Genomic DNA, 13,550 nt, shown 5'->3' with positions numbered 1-13,550 from the left:
TTAGTGATGTTGTTGATACAAGTTAGCATAACTACTAGCGTGGCCTTTGGAACCTACAAAATGTTGGTCATTCGCGTCTGAAGAGTATAGTTGGGGATGCTGGGCATGACCTACACGCTTCACGTGAGCCTGGAAACCTTTATGCTTGTCTGAAGTGTACTCCACTACTCGCTTGGTACCGTCCGCCTCGTACAATGTATATTGACCTCTCACGATATCACCATCACGATGCTCCCATTGATCCTTGCTATCGCCAGTATGAAAGTCTTTTACTCCGTACTGAAACTTATACTTTGGATGAGCAAAGTCTTCCTTATAAATCTCAGCAGCAGCTAGGCACATTAAGGCAAGAAAAATCATAGGCTAAAAATAGGGTATGAAACTTAATTAACTAACTGGCTTAACGCACGCAAATCAAAACCTTCTTACTCTGAACATTTTGAGAAGTTTTGTTCTTAGAGTTATTACTTAGCGCAGCAGCTGTTTTTAGACTGACTCCGACGAAGACTTCGTCAGCCAATTTATACGGGTTCAAAGTTTTCATCATGTTAGTGTATTAAAACTTCCCTATCGCTGCACCCTCATCAGAAGCATAAATGCCGTGCTCCAGCTCAACTTTTCTGCATGTATGTTCAATTTATTAACTAGATACTTACTTCTGCTTCCTAAATCGACTAAATCGCTTAAAAGAATGATTCATTTTGAAAAATTTCCAAGCAAAATTGTGTCGCATACAATGATTAGTCGAAGCAAGTCCAGACAAGTTACAAGATTCAAATACTTATTATAGCAAAAATTTGAACCAACTTAAGCCTAACTCTCTACTGTTACTTGATGTCTGCCGCACAAAGGGTAAGCTAGTGAAGATTGGAAGATGAATGCGCTGAAGACCGATGCATGCGAACTTGAACCGTAGAAAACCTGAAAACTACATCACGGACTAACAGATGTTGCTACGTGATGGTTTGCTTGAAATTTGAATTAACATCGAAAAATACAATCTACAACGAAAAATTCAACAATTATGAATCAAGAATGTTGGAATTATCATTCTCATAACTTTTTATTTAAGTAATACGTACTCTTTTGAGGCACATAAAGAAACTTGCTATCCGTTTCTCTGTGACAAAAGCACCTCCGATCAATTCGCGAATGCGGTTGCGGTTGCATTCGTTCTATGAGATGCAACCAAATGTGGAGCTCACGATGGGGAAGGTGTTGCGAAAATTGTTGGCTTTGTCGAATTTCATACACTAAATAATTCGATCATGAAGTTTTCGGTGAAGTTTTTATGCAAGGCTAGTCGTGTTTGGTTAGAACGATTTACTATAGTGGAACTTTTGATTGAATTTTGTAGAGTAATGTCACATATTCACAGCGACTTAGTTTCGAAAACTGAACGAATGTTTTTATGTGTACTTTTTGTGTGGTTGAATGTACGTATCACGTGTGCGTGTTTTTATGTATTTGTGTTCAGCATATGAGTTATAACTTATAGTTTATGGACAGGCAGTAGACAGTATTGAGTAGTTTTTCATTTTAAACAAATTTTGTTTAACAAAAAACTCAGTTGAGAACTAGCGGAAATGAATCACTGAATTCGACGTTTCTGATATTTTAAGTACAATTCAACACTGCTATAATACATTTGAATAAAAGAAACTTCCAAAACACAAATGAAGTGTATTTAGCGTTTTTTTAAAATCCCCCAGCAAACTATTCTGGGCAATAAAGGGTGAACTCTTTTTCGCGTCAATTTCATGGTTCAAGCCAAGTGGTTATAAAATCATTCAAGACGTTTAGTGACCGTTCCTAAACCACGTGGTCATTAAGAGGGGGACGGGGGGGTTTGACAAAGACCACGAAAGACCACGCATGGTGGTGGGGGGGTTACCGAAATGACCACGTGGTCTTTTTTCCTGACTTATAATTTATTGTTGCCACCAAGTCAAGAACAAAAGCTTTCGCATTTTAGAAATATAGAATATACCGAATGTTTAATAATAGAAATTTAAGAAATTTAAGCGAATTTTTGGCATTTGAAGAGGGGGGGGTGTTGGCCAAAAGTCCACGAAAGACCACGGGGGGTACGGGGGATATAAAAAGGGATCAAAATATGACCACGTGGTTTAGGAACGGCCCCATTATCAGAAAGAATGTTTGAAGAAACTGTTGATTCCATTTCTTCAAAAACACCATGCCTACGAAAGGTGTATGAGTATGCCAGATAAAGCGTCATCACATTACGCCAAAAAAAAAAAACAAAAACATTCTAGACCAACCACTTGAGTCCATTTGTTCCCCAAATACGCAACCCAACGAATTTGTCTCAGTGTCGCCTAATCAAAGTTTTTGTTGTGATGGTCTTTAAGATCTTTTGTGCACAAAAATAACTACAGAGCATTGAACTGCAAACAGTTGGTTGGTGGAATTAAAATATACACCGCTCTTGTTCCGGTATCATGAAAAAACTTCGTCAATAAGCCGATGGCGGACCTTTCTGAAATGTTCAATTTTTTTGTTATTAATGTTGTTATTAATGTTAGCTTAGCATTGATGTTCGTTCACACTTGAGGAAGTCTTCTGCTATATAGAATAAAATTCCGTAACTCAGTTGATCTTATTGATATTATTCCCTACGTTTCTGAGATGTACAGTAATCACTAGGGTGGGGAATCGTTATATGGGAAAAAACGAAACTTGATAGCAGAAAGCCAGAACCGAGTTTTTTTTTGTTCTATTTGGAGCCCCAAACGGGGACCCGCCAACAGCCATAAATACGATAGCCATACGAACGTTTGCTATACATACGGCTGCCATAAAGATGATTGCCATACAGTACGTTGGCCATAATAGACGAAAGCCATAATATATGATAGCCATAATAGACGTTAGCCATAATTTTGCAATTTCCTTTTGAAGTAGAATACTTCTCTCAGGAAGTTCGGCTACATAGGGATGTGAAATGAAAATCTAAAACCGAAAAAAGTGAAATATATGTCCAATTTCAAATGCTAATAAATTGGTTAGTATTCGATGGATTTCCTTCGTTCTTGCAGCAATAGATTGGAAAATCTTCTAAGATTCTTCCCAAAAGAAGATAATTGTAGTTTTATTATTCGCATTCTTGTACTATTGAAAATAGTCAAGCCTTGTCAAAACGAAAAATTTGACCTCTGATTGGTCATTATATGATTGCTTCCCAAGGACGGTCGACAGAATCATATACCTTGCAATTGAAAACATGCTATTTGGCCTACATAAGAGCCTGTTACAGCCGAAGCCGCTCATAATAGTTCTAGACAGCGAAAACAGCAGTCGTCCTTCCTTAGCAACAGCACTAACCCTGTGGTTGGTCACCACGTCTCAGGAGCAGCGCGGTTCTTCTCAGCGTGTGTCGCTAGACTGCCATTATTCCCCCCGTGTTGGGGCAGCATGAAGATTGCCATCGGGAAATCCAATTTTGAAAATCAAAATGCCTTTTTCAAGACAAATAAACAAGTCATTGAAAATTAATAATTTTTTGACAACGCAAGCAAGCATCCTGTGTTGGATCCTAGTAATTTAAATCTGTAGCGCCCGTCTAATTCACTGAATGTGAAATAGCTTCCACAGTGCATGTTGTCCGTGTATCTTAATTCCCCCACTGTTAGGGCAGCTCAAAGGTTGCGATCAGCAACCGGTTTTGAACCGCAAAATGCCTTTTTCAAGGCAAATAAACAAATAATTGAAGGTTGATAATTTTCTGGCATCAGCAAAAGCAGACATTATGTGCGGGATGCAATCAAATTCTGTTGTAGTTGTCTAATTTTTACTTTATTTCGTAAACCCCCCACGGTAGGGGCAGCGCAAAGGCTGCGATCAGCATAACCGACTTTGAATAATAAACTGCCCTGTTAGAACGCATTCACAAAAGCAGTTAGTTCGACTATGCAGAGCTAATATGAAGTCGATTTAATCAATCAGCATGAACAGAATTTCGTCGTCTCCCAGCTGCCAAGTTGCAACATGATGCAACACGCAACAGCGAGCAAACGAAATCGCTTGATGTTACAAACCGCAATAAGATACGGGTTAAAACCGTTGCGTGTGTGAGAGCGCAACGGTGTTTATTCGCTGGATACAAAAATCATATGCGAATTTTCGAATAATTTGTCTGAAGAACATTAGGTAATGGTAAAAGAGTGTTTCTGGAAAAACTAGCCACATTCATCAGTCGGAAGGTGAGCTGGATGAACCGTCCGGGTTGCGCCTGTGGCTGCCTTCAAATTAAACAAATCACTTGCCCTGTGGTTGGTCACCACGTCTCAGGCCTCTGCCTGAGAACGAACGCCAACGCGAGCGATCGGGCGAGATATTTGCCGTACATCAGCCGGCATATCCGCTAATGGAAGAGTTGGATCATTTTGTTCAGAAGAATATTACTGTTGGTAATATTACAGAGATGCGATTGCATTATATCCGATATGGAATTGAACAATTGTTCTTTTGAGGACAAATAAAACACTTAATTTGAAGAGTTAATAGTTTTGGGTACCAGTAGCAGTATGGTAACAGCCTCAGCGGTAGGTGCAGCCGGTACTTCCATGAGGCGGATGTTATAAGGAAGTAAATGAAAGCGGCACGGCGAAACAGTTCGGGTGTGCTTAGACGCGCGTCATTTTTCGTTACGATAGCGGCGGTAATAGCGGTAGTTGCATTTGCCAACATTTACTCCAGTAAAGCCGTGTCTAATTTTCAATGTAAAAACACCTTTCTATTGTGTTGGCCGTGCGCATTAGGCCTCTGCCAGGCTAAACGCGAAAAGTGGCGTGAACCGATTCGCCCGGCCGTAGGTTAATGTATAGCCGTAAGTAGAGCTGTGTAAAAGTATTCTACTTCAACCTTGCGGTCGTAGCTTTGCACACAACCCTCCTGTGATTTTTTCTACTCTTTTTATAAATTCCAGTTCAACTATCTATCTTACATTCGACTCTGCTGTAATGGTACGCGTGAAACAAGTAATAAAAGGTTAAATGCGCTGTGAGTTATCAATTAACGGAAGCGGCGGCCTCTCGCATACAAACAACTGTGTGCTGCAAGCAATTAACGAAGGTTACTTTCGCACTACACTGCAAAAAAATTTCACGTATATTTACATTTGTTTACATATACATGAATAAAGTAAATTTGAATGCATAGTTATATTTGCAGTTTTAAGTTTATATCAACTCAATGTACAAATTCAGATAGTTTAAAACGATTCTGTATTGTGCATTATCAACGGTGTGAAATTGTGTATGTTTTTCACTTAATGTGCTAGAAACCATCATATGTTTACATTATTACATTTGTTACATTTGTATTAATAGTGAATTTCATTTGTTGGAACTGTGTAATAAATATTGTTTATATATTTTTTTAAATCAGGGGCTGGTCAAATGAAAGTCCCAAAAAAAGAGTTCTATTGAGCGTTGATGTTCTGATGATCTGCAGCTTTTGCTAACATGTGAGCCTATAACTGTTGATGTTATTTACTGGTATTATTTTGGTTGTATTATCTAGAATGTCCTGCTATAATATTCGAATGTAATAAATACGGTAATGCAAATGATTTATTTAATTTAATGTTTATCTCCTTTTTCGGAATTTAGCTAGTAGTTTCAAACCATATTTTTTCGTATAAAAGAATCACAACTTGCAGTCTATGCAAGGAGAATCGAGATGCAGAGTCGCATGATGATGATTTTTTTATTCTATACAGTGTGGATTATTTGTGGTTGTTAGTAAAAAATAAATCAAATCACCGATGCATATTGTAAGAATTATTACTTTATAAATGTTTAAAAGTTTCCAACAGATTTTGAAAAAGTTCCTATTGATTTTGGGAAAGATGAATTTACAAGTTCGAAATACTCTGTCTGTTTTTTATCTGAGTAAAAATCAATACAAATTTATTTAGCATCAAAACTAGATTGATGAATTTGTCAAAAATGGACCTGCTACTTGACATACAAAAAAATCAAGCCCTGGCTGTTGTTCATGCTACCAAAAAGTTTAAAAGTTTCCAAATTATTCAAAATGAGATGAGCCAATCGTGTCACCTTTCTTTATGCCTTGAGTTTACTACGCAGCTCATGGCACAAAATATTGTATGAACTTTGGTAGTTCTAGACAAAAACGACAAAAAGGCAAACGTTACAGATATAAACAAAATCCAGAATTGAAAGAAAAAACATGACTCCGGATAATCAAACCAATTTTCCCGTATAATCGATAAATGAAAATATACCAAAGGTTTCATCTCGTCTTTTATATCAAAAATCGATGACCAATATCGGAAATCATTCCAGCAGCTAAAAGATAAGCTAATTATATGAAAATTTCGAAAATTTCGAAAATCACGATTCAGTAAGTTATGTACATAGATTTGCTGAAAATTATGGGATAATATTGGTTAAACACATAGTTAGAATACATTATATATTCAGGAAACTATTATTATATACTAGAATAAGAAGAGTTTAAAACATATTATGGCGATATATCAGATTCGAATAGTTTAGTATAGAATATTAGGACAAATTAAATAATGAATCATTTTTGTACAAACGAAAAATATTTTTAACTGTAAATAAAATTTTCAATATAAAAAAATACTTTGTGCTGGTGAAATTAATTATCCCAGAAGGTTGTGTACCATAACTCCTGTTATCACATTCAATTGTTTAATAATGCATAATTGTAGTTACTGTATTGGCAATTTTATTTCCACTTTTTACATCGTAAAAAACTGCGTTAGAAATATTGAAGAGATATACAACGTGCTTGAAATCTATAATCATCCTTCATCCATAGGGCAGAACAACATTCAATCAATCATGCCTTATTAACTATAAATACTAGGGTGGGGAATCGTTATATGGAAAAAACGAAACTTGATAGCAGAAAGCCAGAACCCAGTTTTTTTTTTGTTCTATTCGGGGCCCCAAACAATCCTAAATTTATCGGAAGTCGATTGGTTTTGTCTTCGCTTGGCGCATTGCATTTCAAATTTATATGGAGATTTGTATGGAAAAACAAACTTTTTTACATTTTCCATTCTAAAGAGCTCAAAATGGCCCAAACCATAAGTTTCATGACTTCAGATGGTGGGTTTTTTGATGCCTAACAACTTGGCCGAAGACACTAAAGAGCTAGGGTGTCCCAAAAAAATATTAGAGCTGTTCAAAGTTGATTATGTCGAAATTTATATTGCAAATCATTTTTTCTGCCAACACTGCCAGTGTACCGGCGTCAGTCAGATTTCCATCTGAAGTACCCTCTGAAACACGTTGTAGACTCTACCTACGCCTAGATATTGACCTAAATTTGTTTGCTTGATCCAGTTGAGTGTATAAACTCGTTACGACAGGTTACTTCTGATGGGAATCCTACTGACACCGGTGCATTGGTAATGTTGGCAGAAAACAAGATATTCTGCATTCAAATCGACATACTCAACTTTGAACAGCTATAGCTCTTTTTAGGGACATCCTAGCCCTTCAGTGTCTTCTGCAAAGTTGTTCGGCATCTAATATACTATACTTTAACATAATGTAGTGCATTATTAGAGCATTATTAAGCTTTCTAGAAAGGTAAATGCTAAAAAGTGGGTTTTCCCATATAAATTTTCATACAAATTTGAAATGCAATGCGCCAAGCGGCGACAAAACCAATCGACTCCCGATAAGTTTAGGGTTGTGTGGGGCCCAAAAAGGAACCAAAAAACTTGGTTCTGGAAAATCGATCATTTTTCCCCACCCTAATAAATACCTAATGTTTTTGAGCAGGAAAAAAATATAAAATTTTTCAATAATAAAAGAATTATGGCATACATACATTATGGCTATCGTACGTTATGGCTGTCGTATATTATGGCTAACATCCATATGCGAAAATAATATTATGGCTAACGTCGCTTATGGCTGTCGTACGTATGGCAAACGTATTTAGGGCTGTTGGGGTGTCACCGCCCCAAACAATCCTAAATTTATTGGAAGTCGATTGGTTTAGCTTCCGCTTGGCGCATTGCATTTCAAATTTATATGGAGATTTGTATGGTAAAACCAACGTTTTTGCTTTTTCCATTCTAAAGAGCTCAAAGTGGCTCAAACCATAGGTTTCATGACTTCAAATGGTAGGTTTTTTGATGCCTAACAACTTTTTTTTGTCTATATTTTTGAGGCTTTCAGCCGGCGGCTGGTTCACCTCATCTAACAACTTGGCCGGAGACATCAAAGAGCTAGAGTGTCCCAAAAAAATACTGGAGCAGTTCGAAATTGAGTATGTCGAAATTTATGTTGCAAATCATTTTTTCTGTCAACACTGCCAGTGTACCGGCGTTAGTCAGATTTTCATCAGAAGTAATCTCTGAAATGCGTTGTAGATTCTACCTACGCCTAGAATATTTACCTGAATTTGTTTGTTTGATCGAGCTGAGTGTATAAACTCGTTACGACAGGTTTTTTCTGATGGAAATGCTACTAGCGCCGGTGAATTGGTAATGTTGGCAGAAAACAAGATATTCTGCATTTAAATCGACGTACCCAACTTTGAACAGCTATAGCTGGGGACATCCTAGGTCTTCAGTGCCTTCTGCAAAGTTGTTAGGCATCTAAAATAGGGGAAGGGGTGATAAAATGAACACCCTAAGCCATTTCCCAATTTCCTCCACAGTTTAACACTACAACTATGAATCGATAGCGCACATTTACTGAGTCACTAATGGTTGATACAAAAAATAAGAAGAAGTACTAAAATATAGTATTTTTCGTAGTTTTCATGAGCATTTTCGAAAGCAATTTTTTGGGGGTAAAATGGACACGTGTGGGTAAAATGAACATAGGGAGGTGGTGATATGAACACCTTGGGCGTGAACATTAATTATCCCTTTACGGATAGTCAAATGTTCTTCAATAGCACGTGACACACTTATGCATTCACCAACAGTTCAATTTTCACTGTTGCCGTAGAATTAATAAAAATATATGATCTTATCCGCCAGAAACTGAGAAACGGTGGAAGCTTTTTTCCGGACATTCGGCATTCAAAGGTACGCTTAGCCGCGGTCATCTGTTCATCGGTCCGAGTTTACCTTTGCGTTTTTCTGATATAAACACGAAGCATCTAGTTTTTCCAATGAAAATAAACACATTTTTTTCACCATCACCATGGGCTGTCCATTTTACCCGCACATACATATTATTGAAAATACCTAAATATTTCGAGAAAATCATTTAAACAATTACTAACCTTTGATGATTTCTGCTGGTTAGTGGTCTGAGTACAAATATTGGCAGAAAAACCGTTAAAAAATAGTGTTTTACACTAGAAAACATTTTATTTTATGTATGCCAAAAATAACATCACCACCATGAATGTACGCGTGTTTTTTTGTTTTTGTTTATTATTTTGATTGCTTGACTGTTTTATGTCGCATACTTTGTCTCAAATAGCTTCTAGTGCCTCTTAGATAAGGTGCCGAAGAAGTTTGTACTATTTTTCAACGTAATAGTCAAGATTTAAACGGGTGTCCATTTTACCACCCCTGTTCCTTTTACCCACCATTCCCCTACTATACTTTTACATAATGTAGTGCATTATTAGATCATTATTGAGCTCTCTAGAAAGGAAAATGCAAAAAAAGTAGGTTTTTCCATATAAATTTTCATACAAATTTGAAATGCAATGCGCCAATCGGAGACAAAACCAATCGACTTCCGATAAGTTCAGGGTTGTTTGGGACCCCAAAAGGAACCAAAAAAACTTGGTTTTGGAAAATCGATCACTTTTCCCCACCCTAGTAATCATAATCATTTGAAATAAAAAAAAGTTGAAGAGGTTGTTTAGACGACCGCAGAGTTAACGTAGAATACGACAGCCTGTCTTATGTCAATGAATTACTTGGAACAGGTTTGGGAATACACTCAATTGGGGTTAATTAATTTAATGGTCTCTCTGCTCCAGACGACGTATAGAAGTTATAGCCGACACCGGTGAAGATAATGAACAACAGCAGAAGCTATGTGCAGCTATGCAGTTTTACTTGCTGCCGTATCCAAAACAAGAATGAAATTGAATTGTTTTGAGGCTGTCGTTTGTATCAAGTTGCACTAAGATATATTAATTTTGGCAGTTGCTACGAAGAGGCTATAGACGAGGGCAAATAGCGCATTCCACATCTATAGTATAACCGTTAAAATAACAATTTTCTGCATATATTATAGCGTAGATAATTTTACAGCTGCTTTCTGCAAATAGTAAGACTTGAGCGAAAAAATATGTGATTCAGGCTCACTAGCTCAAAAATTCTTCAGATGAACTTTGAGGCTTAGCTGAAATCAATAAAGGTTAATTGTGTTTGTCAATGCCGTTTATTAACAACTGAATATTTTTTTTCAGCATGGAAGTTTTTTTATTTAGTCCTGAATGATTTACAGTAATAATTAAATTCAACATGAGGTGATTTATTTTCAATTATGAATGAAAATTTTAATCGCTATACAACTAGCCACACACGCTATATAGTAAGTCACGCACGCTATATAACAAGCCACGCACGCTAACCACACGCTATATAGCAAGCCGCACACGCTATAGACATGCACAGTTACGCTAGACATGCACACGCTACATAACAAATCACGCACGCTATATAGCAAACCACGCACGCTATATAGCAAGCCACATACGCCATATAGCAAGCAACACACGCTAGTCACACAGCTTATATATCAAGCGACACACGCTATAGATATTCACACATGTTATGTGCACACACCCAGATTACAATTTTCTACGCTGGATGATGGTGGCTTCTCAAACCACCTGGCGGTGCGAGTCTCTTCCAATTTCGGGTTCTATTCACCCAACGATATCTGAATTGGATTACCGCTGGTTGGGTCCAACTCAGATCGAAGGACAGCCGAACTGAAAGAGGTAGGAACTGCAGCCTACCACTACCACCGCCGCTGTTGCCCGCTGCCTTCGCCTACTGCCACCGGTGTTGATGTCCGCTGCTGCCTGCTGCTGGTAAACTGATTTGCTTGAGGAGAAACAGTCTCTTATATAGCCCAAAGAGTGCATTCCCGGCTAACTAGGTACTCCATTCTGACGTCCTTTTAAGGGAAAGGCAGCAAGTGACCAATCAAAAGTCGACTTTTGCGTTTCGATAATATTCAACAATTTTCAATAGTACACTAGTTCGAACAACCAGATTACAATTTTCTGCATTTGGACGGGCGCTCAAATAATTTTCCAATCGATTTCTACAAAAATGACAGAAATTGGTTGGAAACTGACTGAATTTGAAACGTTTGAAATTGGACAATTTTCGTGACGCTCTCGATGTTTTCGGTTTTGAAATTGGACCCCGTATTGAAGTTGGGTCCCTGTATATGTTGCCGTAAGACGTATTCTACGTCAAAAGCGATAACATATAGGTTTTTTACATTAGTGATCAGCGTTCAAGCAGAACATTTCAGGAAAAATAGTAAATATGGATCTGATTTCTAAAAACTGAGATATCATTCAGTAAATTACGTAAAACATGCGAAGTTATGACTTTTTATGCTCAATTTGTCTATATATCATATTTTTATTTTTCAAAATAACGTTCGTTGTTCCTTCCACATCTGCAAATATTTTCTTGCAGAAAAACCCATGTTTTGATTTAGCGCGAGTCAAGCTTAATAATTTTTTCGCAGTTTTCGTAGTTTTGTGAAGAGTATCACATCAAAGGACTCCATTTTTTTCACTTTTGACCAAACCAGATCTTCGAGCATTAAAAAAAACATTTAGCTGGAGGAAAAGCCAAATTTCATCGGTTGGATCGATTAGCAGGCGTCATAACCATTAAGTTTATTTCAAGTTTTACGTAGTGTTTTTGTTTAAAGCACATTTTTTAGTTATCAGGAAACCATTCCAGACCAACAACCAGCCCAGGTCAAATAGCATCCAATAGTGGTATTTTGGGAAACACGAGGATGCCTGGAGGTCAGAAATCATTCCCAAAATAGCAACTTCCAGTTTCAGAAAAATACACTACAGTGGTATTTGGCCAATACAGGTCGGACTCGATTATCCGGAGACTCGATCATTCGGAAATCGATTATCCGGACTCAATTTTCCGGAATTTTATTTTTCCGGTGTTCGTTTACAATTTTTTATCCGAAATTTTACTTTTACCATCCTTTCTGGCATGTTTGTTATCATTCATGTCACTTCCGGCATGTTTGGGACATGTTCGAAATAAGTGAAAATAATCAATGTCTGATTTATTTTTTTATGCTTCTCAAGGAATCACCCCTTTTCGCCTCAAAAATAATTTCTAGTTACGCCACTGCGTCATACAAGCAAAATAAAAAAAAGTAAATATTTGTTTTATGTTCGTTAATCGCAAATTATAATTTTTTTCTGTGATTCGATTATCCGGAAAACTCGATTATCCGGAATGAAAATTTTCTTGGCGTTCCGGATAATCGAGTCCGACCTGTACTAGAAAGTGGAGCTCCATACGTCATCTTGAAATCCGGAAAAGCAACTTTCAGTTTCTGTAAAACAGCCCAAAATTGCAAAATACAATCCAATATGGATATTTTCGTTCAGTGCGTTTCCAGCATATTGATGTTGTATTGAAAGTAATGATGCTCGTATAATATGCGTGTGAAATATTTCTGAAATGAGCTGTGCTTATGCGGCAATGAACATAAAAATTGTTACTAATATGATACGAGCTAACAAATCTGAAGGCTATTCCACTGAAGCTGCTCTTTTAGACATAGAAAAAAATTCAACAGTGTTTGGCATAAAGGTTTGATTGCGAAATTGCAAACTTTTAATTTTCCAATTTTCCTAATCAAAATTTTGAAAAATTATCTTACTGATCGAACTCTGCAGGTTGTCTATCAGAATTCAAAATCTGATAGATTTCCTGTCAGAGCAGGTGTACCTCAAGGTTCAGTCTTGGGTCCAGTCCTGTACAACATATTCACTTCAGATCTTCCTGATTTGCCTCCAGGATGCACAAAGTTATTGTTCTGCGATGATGATGATGATGATGATGGTCCCACCTCATACCCCTACATCGGTTTGAGCTGGACGATTTATCTATATGAGATATTTTCAAAAACATGCAATGTAACCAGTTGGCAAACAAATAACGGACTGGTTATAAATTTCAGACATAGTAACCCTTCAAATGAATACCAATAATTAAAAAAAAAAATGACGGATTTCCAATCCAAGGCTCATCCAGAACGTTTCCAACCCGGAAATTATCTGGACTTGATTAGGAATTGAACCTAATGTTTAAGAGCGTGCACTAATCAGAATTGGTTCTAGATAACGATCTAGAACTACGAGAGGGATCCAATGATACTATATTTCTCGATAACGAGCTCTACAGATCACAGCCAAACTCAAGCCTTTTCAGTTTTCGCTCCAAACCCTATTTTAAATTGTGAAAACAGATGAATTGTTAAAAAGAAAGTAAAATAATTTAGAAAATATTACAAGCAAAAAAGCAATTT

General features: G+C 37.1%; 1 protein-coding gene across 1 annotated transcript; it reads right to left on the bottom strand.

Annotated features, from left to right (window-relative positions):
- LOC129719817 (cuticle protein 19-like) lies at window positions 1–538 on the bottom strand. Its single transcript, XM_055671227.1, has 2 exons — window positions 430–538; window positions 1–363 (listed from the first exon to the last, which is right to left on the bottom strand). Exons 1-2 carry the CDS (start codon window positions 436–438, stop codon window positions 1–3), a joined length of 372 nt encoding a protein of 123 aa, XP_055527202.1. The 5' UTR covers window positions 439–538.
- Window positions 539–13,550: the final 13,012 nt, after the last annotated feature.

This window comes from Wyeomyia smithii, chromosome 2 (assembly GCF_029784165.1).
Source record: "Wyeomyia smithii strain HCP4-BCI-WySm-NY-G18 chromosome 2, ASM2978416v1, whole genome shotgun sequence".
Lineage (NCBI taxonomy): Eukaryota > Metazoa > Arthropoda > Insecta > Diptera > Culicidae > Wyeomyia > Wyeomyia smithii.
The sequence above is the reverse complement of the archived record's forward strand: the minus strand, read 5'-3'. Positions and strand labels throughout refer to the sequence as shown.